The 20,929-nt window shown below is 35.0% G+C and overlaps 1 protein-coding gene across 8 annotated transcripts in view; it reads right to left on the bottom strand.

Moving 5' to 3' along the window:
- Nucleotides 1-20,929, bottom strand: part of ADAM23 (ADAM metallopeptidase domain 23) — a 235,470-nt gene that overhangs the window by 55,132 nt on the left and 159,409 nt on the right. For all 8 annotated transcript variants that reach the window (XR_008522965.1, XM_063713001.1, XM_054549690.2 and 5 more), the window contains 8 exons: nucleotides 20,051-20,114; nucleotides 15,863-15,935; nucleotides 15,007-15,080; nucleotides 13,216-13,281; nucleotides 6,141-6,212; nucleotides 3,541-3,704; nucleotides 2,450-2,534; nucleotides 1,373-1,463 (listed from right to left, as the gene is read on the bottom strand). Coding sequence is in view for 7 of the 8 variants with exons in the window: in XM_063713001.1 (XP_063569071.1) it covers nucleotides 1,373-1,463; nucleotides 2,450-2,534; nucleotides 3,541-3,704; nucleotides 6,141-6,212; nucleotides 13,216-13,281; nucleotides 15,007-15,080; nucleotides 15,863-15,935; nucleotides 20,051-20,114 (689 nt within the window). In the remaining variant the exon portion in view is untranslated. The remainder of the gene's footprint in view (nucleotides 1-1,372; nucleotides 1,464-2,449; nucleotides 2,535-3,540; nucleotides 3,705-6,140; nucleotides 6,213-13,215; nucleotides 13,282-15,006; nucleotides 15,081-15,862; nucleotides 15,936-20,050; nucleotides 20,115-20,929) is intronic.

Below are 20,929 nucleotides of genomic sequence, written 5' to 3'. Positions count from 1 at the left end.
TCTCACCCTATTCCATCATGCAACTCAGTAACACCTCTCAGCTGACTCTAGCACTGGCCTCTTCCCAGATCCAAGATTTCTAAACAAGGGCATAAACCTGGTCATACACCTTTCTTGTTTTAAGGTGTTTATGCCAGATAGTGAAACTCTAAACACTTCCTTTAATGTGTACTAGGTGTTTCCTGGGAAAGCAAACACTCTGAGCAAGATAATCAATGGAAGTTTGCGGAGGTTTGTGAAATGCCATCAGACACTTGTGATGACTATCTTAATGTACCCATAAAGGGAATTGAGAAGCCTGTGTAAATATAATTTGTTTCAATTTTCCACAATATTATGCATTAATGAAAAAAAGAATATAGAGAATGATATTAAGGTAGATTTTTTCTTTTCTTCTCTACGGAGGTTGGGGTGGTGAGACCTTTACTCCCAGTGTCTCATATTTTCAAAAAATAGGAAGGCACTTTCACCTAATTTCTAGTTAAGTGAATAATATGAGTGAACACACTGGTCTCTCTCTCCACAGGATTGCATTAGGTTGTTGCCCGCTGCCATAAAAAATGTATTAAAAATTATATTTTACCACTGTGTTTGTATAAAGATAAATACAATCTGGGTTGAATTTCATTCTGATTTTAAAAGAAATTAACATTTTTCATGGACCCTTCAGATTACTGTGAGCCTCAGACCCTTTGCCCACTAGAAAATTAGCCCTGTCTTTCTATCTACCTCTCACCTGATTAACGAAAAAATGACGCCTAACAGTCACTGGCTATGTTTTTTACTGATGGGATGTGTGGCCCTATTTGTTCTCCTTTTTGGACCTGCCTGGGCCACTAGAGGAGAATGCTATCCTCAACCTGTTCCCATGCTTAAAAGGCCCTGGGGCAGAGTCTTCCCTTGCAAAGCCTTTTTCTCCAACTTTTCTGATGAGACTAGGTGGGTAAATTTCATTAGAGTTTAAAGATGAGCTCTCTTTGACTCTAGATCTAAGCTATTTCCCAATCCAACTGTGATCTTACTAAGCTTGTGATGGAGCTTAATCTAGCACCTTGTGCGTCTGCTCAGCTGCTAGAACCCTGAGTGTGAGAGTATTCCCTGCCCCCATCCCCACGTTCTACAGTGTGAGAAAGAGCTGACTCATTCGCGGAGAAACTGGGTATGATTTTATGGATTTTGAAAGGGAAATTTTTACAACCTAAACAGATTAAAAATTACCTTAAGTTGCTTATTTTCTAAATATTTTAGAGGAAGGAGATATACTACAATTAAACTATAATAACTGGAATGAAAAATATTTATTTATTGACTGGACATGCATTATACAGACAGAATGGCACATGAAAGTGAGTAAGAAGGTCAGTGTACATACTTGGCTTTCTGCTAGAAGGTTCCCATTGGATTCCAAGGTTTTGAGCCAGGCTCTGCGATAATACTTGTGCCACTGCCATTGGAAGACCATACTGTTTTTCAGAGTTGAAAGTGTGTGGGAGACATTTGAGAGAGTGCACAAAGCTAGTTATTATTTCTTAATTGTTACCACAAATCTTCTCAGTTCCCTAAGTAGAGCCTGTCAGTATCTTAAGATGGCATATGCTACTTCTCACCTCCTTTTTACAACTGGGCCCAAGAAGCAGAAAGCCCCTCTTACTATGTGATATCTCTCAGAATTTGAAGCTCTCACATTGAAACATAAAATACAAGTCACAGAAGGCTGTGCTCCAATTCAACTTATACCAAACTAAGAATAAATTCAACTTACTAAAATATGTCAAGAGAGGTACCCACTAAATGGGCTACTAGGATAACCTGGTATAATATACTCCAATATTATTCCAGGCTAATTGTAGGCTATTGAGATAACCTGGTATAATATATTTCAGTATTGACAAGAGTTTAGATATAATTGGTTATGCTTTTTGGGTGCTGTTACGAATTAAGAATTTCCTTTAAAAAACTGAAAGTATTAAAATCCGAACAATGAGATTAAGGAAATAGGTGTTTGAGTTCATTCTACAGATAGGTAGGTAGAAGGCATGAAAATGAAAATATATACATAGGGAGAAAAAAACATAGAGTACTGATATCAGAAATCCTTTGATTTTAATGAGTTAAATTTAACATAGACAGAGGAGCATTATAACAAAAAAAAGTCAGGGAAGGATTAATAAGCTTATAAAAGCTTAACATCTTATCTATAGAGGCCTAAAAGTCTCTAGGCCAATCTTCAGCTGCATTTGCCTGATATATATGAAAAACTGTCATTATGACACCAAAATATGTCACTATGAACCAAAAGGACCACGTTGGGTTCTATTTATTAATAACATAAGCCACTCATGCTACATTTGCCATGTCATTCTAAACAAGCACAAGAAAGGATGTAAACTGGGCCATAGGGAAAAAAGAGAACAGACGCAAAGATGAGACTCTAATTGGTAAAATTTACCTCATTCACACCAACTCCTCTTGTGCGAGAACAGACACCTCCAAAGTAACTCAGACTGCTTCTCTTATAGTGAAATGTCACCCGCCTTAAGAAAAAGCAGTGCTATCAGAAAACCAACGTGGTGGACCATCATTTCATACTCTCCCAAAATATGTCTACCCTCCTACATGGAACACCCCCAAACCATCCTCCTCCAAGAAATCAAAAACTGTATTTCAACTACCTTAAAATTTATGACATAATTACCTTTAAATTTGTTATGTTACATAATTTCAATTGAGCAAGCACCAAGTACCTACTAAGCAACATGTACTAGCACAGGAATTGAAAACACCAAGATAAACAGACACAGCTCTTGACTTTTTTCTAGTAGAGAATATCTAGCAGTGATGAAAAAGAATTAATATTGCTGATTATTAAAAATTGCTGATTAAAGACTGAAAAAACAGGAAGTCAAGGGTAACGGTGGGAGGAAAGGAAGGAGTGGTTTGGTTGGTTTGATTCCAGGACAGAACCTTAGAGGACTATCTGAAAACAGCTTTGCCATGACTGGGGAAGAGAATAGCTTATTATATTAAAAAGAAAGTATAGAACCCTTTTTCCTTAGTAATAGAAACTCAACTGAATGGTTCATCTAAAAGGACTACATTTGCTAGCCTCTCTTGTAGCTAGGTGTGGCCCATGTGACTAACACTAGCAAATGATTTGTTCAGAAACAGACATGTGCAAGCTTTCAGGAAACCTGCTTTACAGCAGTCAGCTCAGCTGGAAGGAGTACCCTTTTGCCCTTCTCCCCACATGTCACGCCCACTGCCAGTAATGAAGGCTGGAGGGCCAGCAGGCATCCTAGATTGTGAGTTGACCTTGAGGATGGAAGTTATGGGCTCTAAGGGTAGACATTATGACTACAGAACCATCAGCATCCCAGCACAGGATATCGTAACTCCATGCTTCTTATCTAACAGACAAAGGAACCCACAGCAATCTTGTTCAAGTCACTATTTTCTGATATTTAACTTAACTGAACCAAAAAAGGGATAAGGATTAATGTCAGACCAAAGACTACACTAAAGGCTGAAATGAGTACATACGAGATGAGGTGCACAGCATCAGCATGCTGCTTAATGCGCTGCCGGTATTTTGAGAACTCATGGAGCATCTGCACAGGGTTGGTGGTGATGTCAATCTGATCCTTCTCAGTCCAGGTCTCTACAGCCACCAGGACAACCCTGGTGTTGAGCTGCTCCTTGTAAATCTGAGGGTATACAACAGGACAGGTGCAGGAGGAAAACACTGGGTCAAACATGCACAATCAGTGAGTCAGAGTCAGTGGAAGGACAGGAAGGGGGAGGTGAGAGGAGAACACGGGGTCATAATTAGCCCATTATAGAGAATCTTCTTATCCTTTCTTTTTTCCAAGAGCAAAAATAAAGAAAAAACAATCACACAATTTGGTTTCAACTCTCCTATAGGGTTATTTCAATCCCAGAGCAATACATTCACTGTCCTAGGGAGAGACAGTAAGGATTCTAAATCCAGGACATAAATTTAAAACATCGTTCAGTAAAATCACCCTTTCAACTCTCATAGCAGGTAACAGGCTGGAGCCTGATATACCAGTTCTGAGTAACTGCAGTGCAACAATTTATTCCTGCTGGATTGGAACGGATCACTAAATCTCCAGATAAGCACCAAACAATATAGCTGGCTTGCCCTTGGAGGTCATATTATATGAAAAGTAAAATAACACTGGGAGAGAGAGAGACTCAAGGATCTGAGGCTAAAAAAGAGCAGATCCCTATCACTCATCTCATCCTCACCACAGGGTGGCATCACCCACAATATATAAATTGTTCCCTTTCTGCTCTCTCTCTACTTTTGGCCTAGTAGCTAAACAATTCACACAATTAAGCAACTTCAATGAAGGCTGTCATTTTGCCCTGTTTTCAAACTAATTAAGTAAACAATGGGCTGGGTGAGGTAGCTCATGCCTGTAATCCCAGCACTTTGGGAGGCCGAGGCGGGCAGATCATGAGGTCAGGAGATCAAGACCATCCTGGCTAACACGGTGAAACCCCGTCTCTACTAAAAATACAAAAAATTAGCTGGGTGTGGTGGTGGGCGCCTGTAGTGCCAGCTACTCAGGAGGCTGAGGCAGCAGAATGGCGTGAACCTGGCAGGTGGAGCTTGCAGTGAGCCGAGATCGTGCCACTGCACTCCAGCCTGGGCGACAGAGCAAGACTCTGTCTCAAAGAAAAAAAAAAAAACAACCAATGGATGATCTTTGAACACACTGAAGAAGGGGAACACCATTATGCCTAAATCAAATTGAAGCTATTATATAATGACTTTACAACAAAAACAAGTTAAATGTAATGTCTTTTAAAAATTAGTGGTCAGCTTCAGAACCTTATGTGGTAACCCAAAATAAAAATTACACTTTGCATGATGTAACTCTATTCAATCATGTTGAAATGACTAATTCAGAGACGCTACCAAGTAAACAGCTTTTGCAGGGGAAAAGATGTGGTTAAGATTCTCTTTTCCATATTCACTTGTGGTTTTCCTCTGAGAAGATAGACAAGAGCTGAAATTAAAGAAAATTAATAAACCAGGTGTAAATTGGCTCTGAGGTGCAATCCTAACTCTATATGAGATACTCGACGCACATCCACTCATGTTATAGTTTTGTGCAGCTGTGCCCACCAGGTATATGACATACGTATGTTATGAGTATTTACATGACTGGAGGTTTGTGGACTGCTTAAAAGGCAGAAAAGAAGGCAGCTCTTTGGAGTAAATAAGTATCATTTAGATATTTGGCAACTTATAAAAAATGGTGGGGTTTTTTTCCCATTTAAGAGGGAACACACAATAAAATACCAGATAAAAATATGTTTAGCTGAGCAAAATAGCACTTTATATTACAACATATGAAGTAGTAGTCTATATTTAATTTCTGACTAGTCAACTGAATTATTCATTGGAACATAATGTATAATGTTCATATCTATAGAGTTCTAACCTAAGGCAGGAAAAAGGCAGAAAATCTTAAGCATTTTCTGTAATTCACAAAATAAGTGAGGAAAACATATCAATATTAAAGATTTGTACAGTTAGAAGTCTTTGTAAGGAGATATATATTTTATTCTTCCAAACTAGTTTTATTTGGGGACTGCACTTATTTCCATCATCTAGAAATCAAGTGTGAAATATCACACCAATGGGAACACTAAGAAAATATATTTGTGTCCTTAAAAAAATTTTTTTTGGTATTACCTATATTCTCCAAACATACTCTGCTTCAATCCATTTTTTCTTCTCTGTTACCACCATATATTTAAGAAAAGCCCAGTTGTTTCTTTAAAAAGTCTCATTTGCCAGTATAATAACAAATAGATTTTGGTAGCTATTTCTCCATTGTTTTTGTCCTCCATAGACTGGGGGCAATAACGTATAGACCCAACTTAGAAGCAACACTAATGTATCTTTGGGATTCCGGGAATAACTCAGTCATCTGAAACTCTCAGAGCACTACTCTGTGAAGCGGACCATCCTATAATTCCTTAGCCAGATGAGCTTCAGGATTGTATTTTTAAATTTGTTCAAGAAATACCTAAAGTACAAGTAAGCAAATAGAGATAAAGCATTCCATCTTGGCACACAAATTCAAGAAAACCAGGATACTTACAGAATCCACAAGGTTGACCACGGACTTTGCATAGTTGTTGGTATGTGCATGAGAAGAGCGATGCTTCTTATACTAGGGGGGAAATACATACCAGTCACTGCCAAATCATAAGTGAATAATAAATTTCAAAATGCTGCAAAAGCAGAAATATCTTAGCAATAGTAGAAATACGGATTTAAAAATAAGCAGAAATATCTCAGCAATAGTAGAAATACGGATTTAAAAATATATAATTTAGTTTGTGGTATACTGGATTTGGTGGTGTTATTTCTCTGTTAGGTGGCAAAACTCTGACTATCTAAAACATGATGTTAGCTGGGCAGCATGGCTCACAACTGTAATCCCAACACTGGCAGGTGGAGGCTGGATGACTGCTTGAGGCCAGGGATTTGAGACCGGCCTAAGCAACACAGTGAGATCCTGTCTTTACAAAATTTTTTTCAAAAAAAAAACAAAAAAACCTACGATGTTCTGAATAATAGTAAGAGCCTATAGAAATCAATATGAGAAGCTTTATACCTAAAAAGTAAGTTTTAAATTTAGTCTTAATGTCTACAAATTCAATCCTTTTGTTTTCATTGAAATGACATTTTGTAGCTTATACAAAAGGCTTAACCCACTTGTCTCACTTTAAATTCAAGGCCACACACAGATCAAGAAAATGTCTTTGTCAGTGCTTTAGATACTGCCCATGATATGGACAGCATTTGCCAGGCATTTAGTGTATCCTTTCAGAGGAATGCCTCCTCCAAATGAAGCCATTTGCTTTTGACTGCTCAAAGTCAAAACAAAGAGAAGACAAAAAGTAAAAATGAAGTGTGCTGAGAGTTTATGATTGTTTATGTTTATTTAAGAAATAAAGAAAAGTAAATTAATAGAGTAATTCTACAATGACATCTGGAGGGCTACGTTTTTAGCAAGGAGTAGTACACTTTGCTTAATGTCTTCAAGAGGACATGTGAAAACTGAAGTCTACCATAGGAAGATCATGCCCTCTACTGGTCCATGAGGCTATTATTTCTACAACACTAAGGAAAAAAAAAACCTACTTAAAACCACAGACTCAGTTTTGCACAAGTCTTTGAAATTTACCTTGAATTATAATTATGAAAATAATGCATCTTTCATAAAGATTAAAAATATTTCTACATTAGAAAATTCTTTTATTTGTCCTTTGCCCATTCGCACCCTATATATAACTTTTGTCAGATTCCCTTCATTTCATTCAATCTCTGTGACTATGTTTTTAAAACAAAGAATATATATCTCAATGTTTACATATCTAATGTTTATTTTTTATAACAACGAAAACACTGATTACCCATAATAAATGCTAAATAAATTAATATTCTGCTATTATTATAGTATTCATGAATACATAACTGTTGGTAGAATATTAGTATTACTGTTCATGTTATTACTACTACTGTACATCATAATCTGACCCAAATTGTCTGTATTTGTGTTCTTTTAAAGTAAACTGTAACGTGTGCATATAACTGGGTCATAAAACACCCTATTAATCTAAAATTATTCAGGCATTATAACACATTTTGTAAACTTGGCATAAAGAAGTTTCTATAGATAGCTCAGCATTTTAAGTTGCCTAACAAATTCCACAAGCTGAAAATTTTCCAAGATACACTTAAGAGTAAAAGGAAAAATATTAACATTAAGTTCCTCTGGGGTGATGAAAATGTTCTAGTTCCACTGAATTGTGGATTCAAAGAAAAAACATTAGCTGATACCTATTCTTCTAATGCAGTGGTGTTACACACCTATTAAGATGAATTTTAGTTTGCTTCTGAGTATTAATTTGTTATTTTATTGAGATTTCTTTTTATAGCGTAATGATCACAGAAAATATGACAAGTTTTAAAACATTTCAAGTTTTAAAAATTAATAAAATGAGGTATTTTAAAAGTCTATCAAAATGTAATGTTTTAAATTTATTTCATATTTGTAATTTTCAATCCTCTGATTTTCTTTTTAGAAAAATTATTTTGCCTGTCATTGGTAAGTAAATTAGAGAGTGCCAAGAATGGAAACAGAGATACCTGTTGGGAAGCTACTTCAATAGTCCAGGTAAGAGATAATGGAGGCTAAACAACTGTAGAGAGAAGTGAATTCAAGAACCACTATGAGGGTAGAGCTCCCATGACTGGATGATGTATAGGATGTGGAAGGTGAGGAAAGAGAAGAATTAAAAGATAACTCCTAGGTTTTGAACTTGAACTTGAATGGATGGGGGATTGTGGTGCCACTTAAAATAATAAGAGAGATTAGAAGAAGAGAAGTTTAGGACTAGGGAACTAAGAGTTCTGATTCAGAAGTTCTATTCAAATCGATACTGAAGTAGAGATATCAAATAGGCAGTTCTGTGTATGAGCACAGAACTTAAAGGGCTAGAGCTAAAAGGAGGGAGTAACGAGTTTAAAGTCATGATCCCACTTAAAGACTTGAGACTGGAAGTTGTTACTTAGGTAGAGAGTATACAAAGAGAAGACAGCCCTGAACCAAGCCCTGGGGCACTCAAATAATTCGAGAGGTCAGATTTTAAAGACTAGGAAGAAATAGCCAGTGAGGTGAGAGAGCTACTGTGTCATAGAAGCCAAGAGATGAAATAAAATTTTCAAAAAAAGAGGGTAATCAACTGTGTCCAATACTGCTGAGAGAGTAAGACAAGGACAGAACAATGACCACTAGATTTGTTAACTTGAAGTGCCATTTAATTGGACACCTAGGGTTTAGTAAAAACTGTGTTTCTCCTGAAACAAATATTTGCTCCCCACAACTCTATGAGGTGGGTTTTATTATCCCCAAATAACTTACTCAAGATCACACAGCTAGAATTTAAATCCTTCTAGTCTCTAGGTTGAGGGAGGAGGTAAGCTGGTTCAGTTAACAATTCCTATTAAATAGTTTATATATATTCCTAACAAATCATGATTATTAATGAGAACTCAAAATTTGTTAGGTGTATATAAAATATAGTGGTTTTTAAGTAAGGAAAACCAAGTGAGGTTTAAATTGAAAAATATTTAAATTATCCTTACATATTTACATTTATTGACGCATAGTTAAGAATGTAGCAAAAAACGTAAGCAAAACATTTGCTTTTCATGCACTTCATGCACTTTAAAAATCTCAACCAATTTTCTATTAGAATAAGGTTTTTAATATTTATTTTTAACTTAAGCAGCTCAAAGACATGTTTGCAGACTCTTATCAAGGCTATAATTGGCTTGCAAATGAGGTTCCACCAGCCAGGTACTAAGATACTTTTTACCAAATTGAGGGATTTTTCTTTTCTAATGGAAAGCCACTGATAATGTGATACCTATTCAAAATAAGATATCTGCATTTTTTTCAGGCAGCCAATGTTAAATCACTCTGAATTAAAGGGATAAGCTTGAATGCAAATGTAGGCAGAATGTTTCTATTTCCTGCATGAATTAGAACTAATTGTGCATATAAAGAAAAATATGCAATCACCATTTATAATAAAACTTACTTTCACATTTCTGATCAGTTTAAAACAATCTTTATTTAAACTGGTTGCTTTTCCTTCCTGAACACACACAATCCTTAAGAAAACTGTCTTTTGAAAAAAAATAAGATTAGAATTTGGTTTTTCAACCCGAAGGTGAGAATTATCAAAATAACTATTCTGGATCATATAGTATAACGATTGTAAGACGAGTACTCTCAGTGAGATGATTATCCTAAAGCCCAGCAGCAAATCCCCAAATATTCAGAAATAAATGTATTAATTATTCTAGTTCAGTTTGACTTTCAACATGTGAATTTAAGTACTTTGATCCAGTAAGTTCTGATATAGTACTGAAGTGGCAATCAAATTTAAAAACAACCTTCATCTCATAGAAAGCATACCTCAAAAAAATTTTTTCAGCTCTCAAAAAAAAATTCTTATAAAATGACATATGTATTTGGGACTATTATGGATTAGAAAGTAACTCTGTCTTAAAGCAAAAGGAATATATTTAGTTCTATTAGCCAAGAAGTACTATTTCTTTAAATAGTAGAAATCTTAGGCAATTTCTATTTTAGGCATTATTACCACTCAAAAATAAAAGCTTTCCTCTTTTTTGAGAAGGAGTCTCACTCTGTCACCCAGGCTGGAGTGCAGTGGTGCAATCTTGGCTCAGTGCAACCTCCACCTCCCGGGTTCAAGCAATTCTCCTGTCTCAGCCTCCCGAGTAGCTGAGATTACAGGTAAACGCCACCACCTCCGGCTAATTTTTTATTTTTTTATATATATATATATATATATATATATATATATTTTTTTTTTTTTTTTTTAGTAGAGATGGGGTTTCACCATGTTGGCCAGGCTGGTCTCGAACTCCTGACCTCAAGTGATCCACCCGCCTTGGACTCCCAAAGTGCTGCGATTATAGGCGTGAGCCACCACACGTGGCCTTTTTTTTCCTTTTTAAACATCTATTCCCTCTAAATTTATCAGTACAAATTACAATTCTTTTTTCTTGTTTCAAAAACCGATGACCATATCATACCTACTTCTCACCCATTTTAATAATAGTTAATAATAGGCCAGGCATGGTGGTTCACGCCAGCAATTCCAGCACTTTCGGAGGTTGAAGCAGACAGATCACTTGAGTCCAGGAGCTCAACACCAGCCTAGGCAATATGGCGAAACTCAGTTTCTACAAAAAAAAAAATACGAAAAATAGCCAGGCATGGTCATATGCACCTATAGTCCCAGCTACTCAGGAGGCTGAAATGGGAGGATCACTTGAGCTGGGGAGGCGCAGGTTGCGCTGAGATGAGATTGGACCACTGTACTCCAGCCTGGGTGACAGAGTGAGAACCTATCTCAAAATAATAACGATAATAATAATAATACTAACAACAATAATAAAATGAATTATCAAAATTTACCCTTAAAAGATTTGATAGCCTAAATAAGGAACTTTATCACAGAACATGTGACACAGTGTGTAGAAATTTTCTACATATAAATAATATTTTAAGAAGTGTGCTATTTTATTATTCATAAGAATAAGGTTATTTAAATGTTTACCACTGAGAAAGGTTAAAAAACAAATTCAAAAAATATGTTCTTTTAACAATTACCAAAAAACTATAACTGTTTAATTGTAATTAACACTTAGTAGTAACTGTTTCCTATTTTGCACAGTTACTGAGATTTGCTCTTTTGATTGATAGCTTCATGTACTTTCCTGATATATTATGGTAGAACAAGAGATTTGGAATTGCAAGTAAAGGTTTGAGAACAGATTCTATAGATTAATAGCTATTTGAGAATGCACTTTGTGCATTCAAAGACATTGTATATATCTTAATTATTATTTCCACTACTCTAGAAGTATTTATATAATGGATGTTGAAAAAAGCTTAGGCTTCAAAAGCCATAATTTCACAACATGCTACAATGCTCAAGATTGAGAATCAGCTGGGAAAAAAAATCTCAATGTTCCAATCAACAAAAATAATTCAGATAAAAAAACTATCGTGGGGTTTCAAGCAAATTAAAGTCCTTCAGAAACTCATATTTTAGCCTTTACTGTCTAAAATGACTGCCTACACATCTGGCTTTCCTTTCCACCAAAAAGGACCTCTCTTAAATTATATGTGTTCTGATAAATTTTGCTTCTTACTAACATCTCAAGCAATATATTTAAAGGCAACTGGAACAGAAAATAAATGTGCATACAAAAATAAGAGGTAGTCTATTAAAAAACTTTATATTCAACACAATTAAACTGGTAGTTAATGGAAAACATCCATTAAAGTAGAAACTTAAAAGTTTAAATAGAAATTAAGTCACTTTTTTTAAAATTTCTAGTTTCAAGGCCTTCTCTGAGTAGGGTCGGCGAATTAGAATTTCACATCATTTTAGCATGAAGCACAACCTTATCATATCATGTACTAATCTAATTTTGGTTTCCTTAAAGTAAAACAAAGACTTAAAGATAATTCCAAAGCAATTTCAATTTTTGTTCCAATCTTTCATAAGTTTGTCACCAATACCTGATTTCTACGCAGTTTTTAAAAGATTCTCATCTATATAAAGTCTTTTCAGAAGTGCAACTTTGTTTTGATAAAACAAGTACCTTTTGCCTTAGAGTATACAACTTTTAAAGTTCAATCACATAACTACAACAGAGATTACAACTGGCCTAAACAGTCTGGGGAGTGTGGCAGTGGTTGCTGGAGCCAGCTCCCATCAGATCCTGAGAGCCAACTAGATACATCCTCTCCTAACTCCTCATCAGTGATCTCACTTTGATAGCTTGAAATCAGCTACGGTGGCAATATTTACACCACAGATATCAGCAAACATTATAAATCAAGAGAGCTAGGTGTTAAAATTTACCAGCACACCACTAGTATTGGATGTACTAGTATATAGCCTACTGACCAAGACTCTTCTGGGTTTCAGGCAAGTAATTTTATAAAGGAAATGGTTAAGTATAGTTAACAGAGTTTCTACTGTATCTTCAAGAGGGGAAAATGAGGAACAATGAATGTTTTTCGTATATCTTTTAAGTGTTACTGAAATGACATGTTCAATCACATTTTACTTCCACAGAAGTTAACACGAGATTATTCATCTTTCCAATATTTAAAGACCATAAGTCATCAAAGATATTCACTTTAGATAAACCTTTATTTTATATGTTTGCCTCCTACAATTGTATCTACCATAAGCATAATTAACTAGCAAGAAAAAATAACATATTAGCAGGACAGAAGCATGGAATAAAATTAGAAAGCAGTGACCAAATACATAGATGAAGAAAGGTAGAGAATAAGAATTTTAAATGAAGACAAAAGATGACAGATAGCTAAATCTATTAATTATAATTATTAAACGTAAGGAAAGTTTAGAGTTGTGAAAATTCTATAAAACTCAGAGTCTCCAAACACCAACAAATAAATCAAGTCACTTAATATGTCTGAATATCTTGGGGTTAATAAGTAAAAAATAATGATTAACTATAAAGTAAAATGTATTCTTTCTTAAGTAAGCTATCTGGTCTAAAACCCACTGACTCTATATTCTTACCGTTTTGTGATCATTAACAATCATAAGTTCCAAATATTTCATTTCTTCAAATATACCACGTGATGGCTACGGAAAATAAAAATATATGGTCAGAATGGTGATTGACATAAAATCTCTCTAGTGCTCACTGTTAAGTTGTAGATAAGACTTTGAATTTTAGAACAACTCTCTGCTGCCTACTTTATAAACATCTTAGAAGAAAGTTGGTCAGGCAAATTTTAAAAAGTGATCATAAAATATGGGTACATATTCAAGTATTTAGAAAATAACTATATTTTATTATTATTAAGGTACTTACTTATCAACATAGAAAACAGTCCATGTTGTTGTATATGGTTTTTATATGTAAAAATAGTCTAGAGAAAAATTATAGCATAATTATGTTAAAATAAATAAATCTCAATTTCACATTAAAATGTGATAAAATATTCATATTTACTTAAAACGTCAATGAAAATCTATGTAAAACTCATTTAATAAGAATAGCATAAGTTATAATTACCTCCAGGTATATCTGATACAGATATCAATGTAGTTAAATAGAAACATTAACTCACTGGAGTGAAATTCTAAAAATAATATGCTAATTCTTAACTGCTCAATTTCTCAAAGGAACAAATATTGGCAATTATTACAGTCTAAAGTCTTCTAAATTAACTAGATAATCCTTTAAGAGTAAGTATTTTAGCCTTCATTTGGACTTTTATTTCTTTTTCATAGTTGGAAAATTATAATAGTGGCTCTTTTTTCTTTATGTACATAGTCATTGATCACTTTATTTTTGATGAGGTGGACTGTAGTGAAAGAACAGCAGCCATTGTAAAACGTATTATTACCAACCACATCTTTATGAATGAGCTAAAAGAGATCTAATAATAATTTATATAATATATAATAAATGTATCCATAATTATCATAGAGTTTCATAAAAGGGAGGACAATTTAAACTGGAACTAAGTTTTTGATGGCTGGTGGTCTATTTTTTTCACAAAAAAATACACTCAGCAAAACATTATCTAAAATGTGCAGTTTCTACTATAATTACTCATTAAGTTATCTAGCAAATTACCATGTAATGTATAAGCTGTGGAATTAATTCTCAGTTACATAGCATTCACCATGTAATTACTAAACAGTCTCCATCATTACAGCTTTCTAGCCTATTATGAAAAGACCAGAAACATAATTTCAATTACAAAGCCCCTATACATTTATCAATGCATGTGAAGTATATAACAGTAGTTGATTATACAATTATATGATTTTTATGTAGAAACTGTTATATTGCTAATAGTCAAATAAATTCATTGTGTTCTGAAAAACATACAGCTTTAAAGTTTGGTGTAACAGAGTTTTTAATCTGAAAGTAATATAAATAAGCATGATTAGCCAACATTTCAAAACCTAACTCCTCTCTCTAGATTTTTTATTAACAGAAATGTTTTATATGATGCTATATAAGCCATATAGAAAGAAAAGTCTGCTGTACTTTAAATAGAAAATAAAACGCACTGCAATTATCGTTAGAAAACAGAGCTAAAATAACACATTCTTTAGATGACATCAGGGTTCAGAGACTACCATAATCAGTTTGAATCACTAACAGAAAGAGATCAATAAAAAGCAGTGTGTTAAGGCTCAAATCACAGGGTTTTTTGTTTATTGTTTTCATTTTTAAACAACAGTCCCCAAAATCTAAACTGTTTTAGGTACACTTAGATACTATGGGGTGATAGGCACATGACTTCATTGAGTAAAATAGGCCCACCCAAGGCTCAATGCCACACTCACATTCACTGCTCTCTTCCTTCTTTTCAACCACTGTAATTCAGATAGAAAGGGCCACTGGTCACCTCTTTCCATAGCTGCGGAAAGGAAAAATTAGTATCAAAATTTTATGCTTATTTCAACGGGAGTATGTTTTAAAATATTACACGAAGAAACAGTGGCACTGATAATATATGTCAGACTAAGGTGAAAAAAAAGCACACTGATCATTATATATTTCACACTCTCATGACCACAAAGATAGTTCAAATGTAATTTTGTCCCAAACATCAAGAAAACATAATGTTCAAGATTCATTAGAAGATGCATATTTGACATACAACCACTTGACAATATCTGAAAATTTGAGAGAGTTCTACTATGTCTAATTCATTTTAGCATTCAAAATAATGTATGGCATTAGCTTTTGCATAAATTATTAAAGATTTTTGGCAGTAATATACAGAAATAAAATCACATGCCCCAACAATCCAAACGAAGCTTCTGCCAACATTAGCACACTTAAGATGTGTCTGGAGCAGAGCATGAGAGGGAGGCAATCCAAGCTGGCTCAAGAGCAGCAAACTGCCAGGAAAATTTCAGGATGAACCTCTCTGTAAATCACTCTACTAAATTTGACCACACTTTCTGGTTCCCAAGGCAGCTTTACTCAAAGGCTTCATGTTTTAGTCTTTGCATTGGAAATGACTCTCCATGCCTCTTTACATGAGAGCCACCATTCATTCCAGTGCTGATCCACAATGTTCACCCCAGATATCAGACCAATTCCACTTCCAACAAGCCTGCATATCTACTGAGCTCCACCAAGTAACAGCTCATACTACATAAAATATAATCGCTATTTTTAGTTAAAACTTACTGAGATTCTTCATTTGCTTAGAATACTGTCCTGCCAAGGTTTTCTGGATTATATGTGGTCGACCTGTGCTTTTCTGAAACAAAACAATTGTAGGCAATTTAGAAAGCAAGATGTGAACAAGCCTCTATGAAACTAGAACTTTCTCTAATGTCCTTCCTAAAATGGGAATATTTATATGTCAGTTTTTTAGCTATCAAAAGTGAAAAGTATATGTCTTATTGAACTCTTAATTTTAAATAAAAGTATCATCTAATTGCCCCAGTTTAGATAAAAATATAGTGTTATTGGTTACTCTTAAATCTTAGCTTTCTTCAAAGCTATAAATGGGAAATTCACAAGAAACACAAAAAGTCAATAATCATGTAAATATGCCGAATGCTTTCATATTCCTTCAACATGCATTTTTTTTTATGAAGCACCAACTTTTGCCATAAAACTGATGAAGTTTTAAAAATTACGATATCCATAGTTAATTACCATTGCAAGGCCAAAAGCACTGTCACACCTTGCTGGCAAGAGGAAACTGGTAGCATAGTTTGAGAGAGAAATTTAGTAAGGTATATCAACAAACGTGAAGACATTTACATTTTTTGCCCTAGAAATTATGCTTTTAGGAATGTCTATTACCATTATTCTTATTCCTATTAGCTTCCATTACTGAGTGCATAGTATGTACCAGGTACTGTTAATGTACACATTACTTAATTTAGTCCAGACAAAGACCCCATATAGTGCATGGTTTATCCCCATTTTACAAATAAAGATATTGAGGCTCAGGGAGATACAACATTGTCTTAAAATTATCTTATAAAATAATGATCCAATTTATTTTTTAAAATATATGGGACTATGTCATTGAAAACTGGAAGAACATATTCTGAAACATGACAAGAAGTTATCTTTGGGGAACAGGATAATGGAAAATTACTATTTAAGTATTTGTTTTGCTTTTCCAAATTTTCTATATTAGTTTTATAATCAGAAAAAGTTATAAAAAAGAAACTTCTTAATAGGTTACATAAAACTTATAACAGTTTGGCTATTCATTTATTACTTGAGAGATAACATGAATTCTCATTAGAAATATCCCATGCATATTACTTGACTTATCGCAAAGCATACTAAAATCAATAATAACAAATTAAACATCAAAATATCTAAAAGTAATTACAGTAAGCTCTAAATTCTGGTAAAAGGTGAAAAGATAGTAATGAAATTAACAATGGGATCAGCAACACAATTTAAAAAACTGACTAATTTAAAGTTTAAAGCACTATTCCTTTCCTCTACCCATAGTGTGGATAAGGACAAATCATTACATAACCAAAAGGTAGGCAACAGGAAGGAAGGCAAAGAGAAGGCAATTTGCACGTAACAATCAGGCCCTGAATAATATGATCATAAGTAAACAATGCAAAACCAACACTTTAAACATTATAACAATAGTTTATATTTATAAATCCTTATGACAGTTTAATAGACATTGTCACCTACATTTATTAATTCATCAAATCTACAAAATCACCCTACTGTGAATGCATTAAAAAATTATCTCATTTTATACATTTAAAAAACTCTAAGGCTTAAATAGTTATTATTTGGGAATCTGTGTTTTGTTCTTTGTGGATTTTGTTAGGGTACCAGGGCCATTAATCAAAGCCAGAAATCAAAGTCAGAGTTTTTGCTGAATGAGTCAAATAATTTTGCTGTACACACATTATCTTTCCTTACTGGAGTGAGAAAAATAACATTTTACTTAATCAAAATGTCTTTATCTAAGTGGGCTGTCTTCATTACCTGATAATTTTTATAGTTACTAGTTGAAAATGACAGAGGTTTATTCAAACACCAACCCTTTAAAACTTTTCTGCATCAACTTTGAAATTTACCCCATATTCACACACACATTGCCATAACCAAGACAATAAAAGTTTGTCTGTTCAGCTTTCATTATCAGTAGCCTATTTGACTGTTAGCTGTTTCAAAATTAATTAATTAATTAATTTATTTATTGAGATGGAGTCTCACTCTGTCACCCAGGCTGGAGTGCAATGGTGCAATCTTGGCTCGCTGTAACCTCCGCCTCCCAGGTTCAAGCGATTCTTCTGCCTCAGCCTCCTCACTAGCTGGGATTACAGGCTCCCGTCACCACGCCCAGCTAATTTTTGTATTTTTAGTGGAGACAGGGTTTCACCATATTGGCGGGGCTGGTCTCAAACTCCTGACCTCGTGATCTGCCCGCCTCAGCCTCCCAAAGTGCTAGGATTATAGGCGTGAGCTACCACGCCCAGCCCAATTTTATCTAAATTTGAAATCCCTAAAGATGAAAGATGTTTTCTGTTCCCCATCAAATAATTGCAATATTCTAACTCTATCATTCACAAAATATTATTTTCCTGCTACAGTTCTTTTCACTGATCTGACTTCTGTACTGTTACCTCTCAGTGCTTTAATCTCCTCCCATTCTCCTCCTTGTTCACTCCTTTCCAACCCTGTCAGGTTCCTCAAAGTTCCTCGAACACCCTAGGCACACTCCTGCCTCAAGGCCTTTGTATTTGCTCATCTTCTAGAATGTTCTTCCAACTCTCTAATTTCCTTAAGTTCTTCATTCACCACTTGTCTTCTCTTGGTGGACTTCCCAGAACTGTGTATGTATAAAAAATTTAACTCCATCCTGGCTAACACGGTGAAACCCCGTCTCTACTAAAAATACAAAAAATTAGCTGGGTGCGGTGGCAGGCACCTGTAGTCCCAGCTACTTGGGAGGCTGAGGCAGGAGAACGGCGTGAACCCAGCAGGTGGAGCTTGCAGTGAGCCGAGATAGTGCCACTGCACTCCAGCCTGGGCGAAAGAGCGAGACTATCTCAAAAAAAAAAAAAAAAAAAAATTTAACTCTCCATTCTCCTGGCTTCACTTTTTCTCCTTACCATGTATCACTATCTAACATACCACATATAATTACTTATTCATTCTGTGTATCCCTATCTGCCTCTGTAGACTGTAAGCCCCATTTGGCTCAATCTCTGTCTATTTTGTCACCAAAGTACACCCAGAACCTAAAATAATACCCAGCTTGTAGTAAGCCCTCAATACAATATTTACTGAATATATGTCAAATTTTAAATTTGATTGCATTCTATTAGCAAGCAACACTATTAGAGCATGTGATTTCTTGTCTAAATCACTGGTTTGTGCATGACTCTAAACATTATTTTCTTCCCTATCTGTAAAGAAAACTAAGTATTCTATAATATAATCATAGTTCAGCCCACAGATTTCCCCAATAAAGCTTTTCAGGTTCATAAAAGTTAAGTACATTCTTATAGTCACACAATTGTCTAAAGATGACAGTAAGAATGAAAGCTATTTTTTTCTAATTTCAATAGGTTTTTGGGGAACAGGTGGTGTTGGGTTACATGAATAAGTTCTTTAGTGGTGATTTCTGAGATTTTGGTGCACCCATCACCCAAGTAGTGTACACTGTACCCAATGTGTTTTATCACTCACCACCTTCCACTTTCCCCTGAGCCCCCAAAGTCCAATGTATCATTCTTATGCCTTTGCATCCTCATAGCTTAGCTCCCACATATGATTGAGAACATACAATGTTTGGTTTTCCACTCCTGAGTTACTTCACTTACAGTAATAGTCTCCAATTCCATCCAGGTTGCTGTGAATGCCATTATTTCATTCCTTTTCATGGCTGAGTAGTATTCCATGCTGTGTGTGTGTGTGTGTATGTGTGTGTGTGTGTGTATCACATTTTATTTATCTATTGCTGATTGATGGACATTTAGGCTGGTTCCATATTTTTGCAATTGCAAATTGTGCTGCTATAAATGTGTATGTGCAAGTATCTTTTTCGTGTAATGACTTCTATGTAAGCTAGTTTAAAGTAAGGAGGCTGGCTAATACAAAACAAAATATCCTCTCTGCTCTTTTCATAGACTGGGAAGGACTAGGATTTGCTTCAGAAAACCTATGTTTGACGTCTTTTACTATCCTTTACGGGTACGTGGGCCTGGCATGTGCAACTTAAACTTCAAAACTCAGGGTACTACTCTAAGTTTGAAATAAGGTAACATGTACAAAGGCACTTAGAAATCTACATTCTTTTCTCTTTTCTTCTCAAAGACAAAGTTGCTGGAGGAGTAGAACGCCATCAGGCAACTGATGGCACAGACTCACCTCATCATGAACCAGCTCCAGTGGCTCTATCATATACACGAAGGTATCATCTTCAAACATGCCACTAGCACAAAAGAAACCACACAAAGGAGGGAATAAACAAACACAGGAAATGGCAAGAAATAGCAAGTGAGCTTCATTATTGTGTCTTCAAAATAAAGAGTATAACTGAACAAATCCCTTTACACTGTCACAAGTTTAATTCACATATCTGCATGGAGTCCCAGTGTGGCCCCAGCACTCTATTAGGCAGCATGGAGGCTATAAAAATTATAAAAGAATACATCAAATGCATGCGAATTATACCTGATATAACTGATGTTTGAAATTCAACAGACAGATTAGAAAATTACTCTGGGATAGGACTATTCACTCAGAGTCAGTCTCTAAAGTAATTATTCCAGAACCATGTACAACTATACAAATTTCTAATTATGCAAATTCAATATCATCTGTAAGAAAACAGATTCTTTATATATGAGAATAATCTAAAGCCATCTGGTTCTGAAGAAGCAAACAGTGGTATCTTTATGCTTATAAATTCTGAACTGCCATCAAGCAGTATGACTCTATGTCATACAAATTACATTTAATTTTCAGGGACATAAGGTTTTTTATAAAAGGGCGAAAAGTTTCAAGATTCTTTGTCATCACATGGCCAAAACTAAGTCTTTATATGAGGTGCTACTGTGTCCAGGTCTAAAAGGTGCCGACACATGGTTTTGATAGAGCCCACCCCTAGGTCAATGTGCGAACTCCTCTCTTTGTCACCCCACCCTTGCCTGGCTAACTCCAACTTACTGTTAGGTCTAAGTTTCTTAGATCTAAGGCCTACCGACTCTCAAGCCTAGCTGTAGGTCTAACTGATATGTCCTCTGG

The sequence above is a fragment of the Pongo abelii genome, chromosome 11 (genome assembly GCF_028885655.2).
Source record: "Pongo abelii isolate AG06213 chromosome 11, NHGRI_mPonAbe1-v2.0_pri, whole genome shotgun sequence".
NCBI classification, from domain to species: domain Eukaryota; kingdom Metazoa; phylum Chordata; class Mammalia; order Primates; family Hominidae; genus Pongo; species Pongo abelii.
The sequence above is the reverse complement of the archived record's forward strand: the minus strand, read 5'-3'. Positions and strand labels throughout refer to the sequence as shown.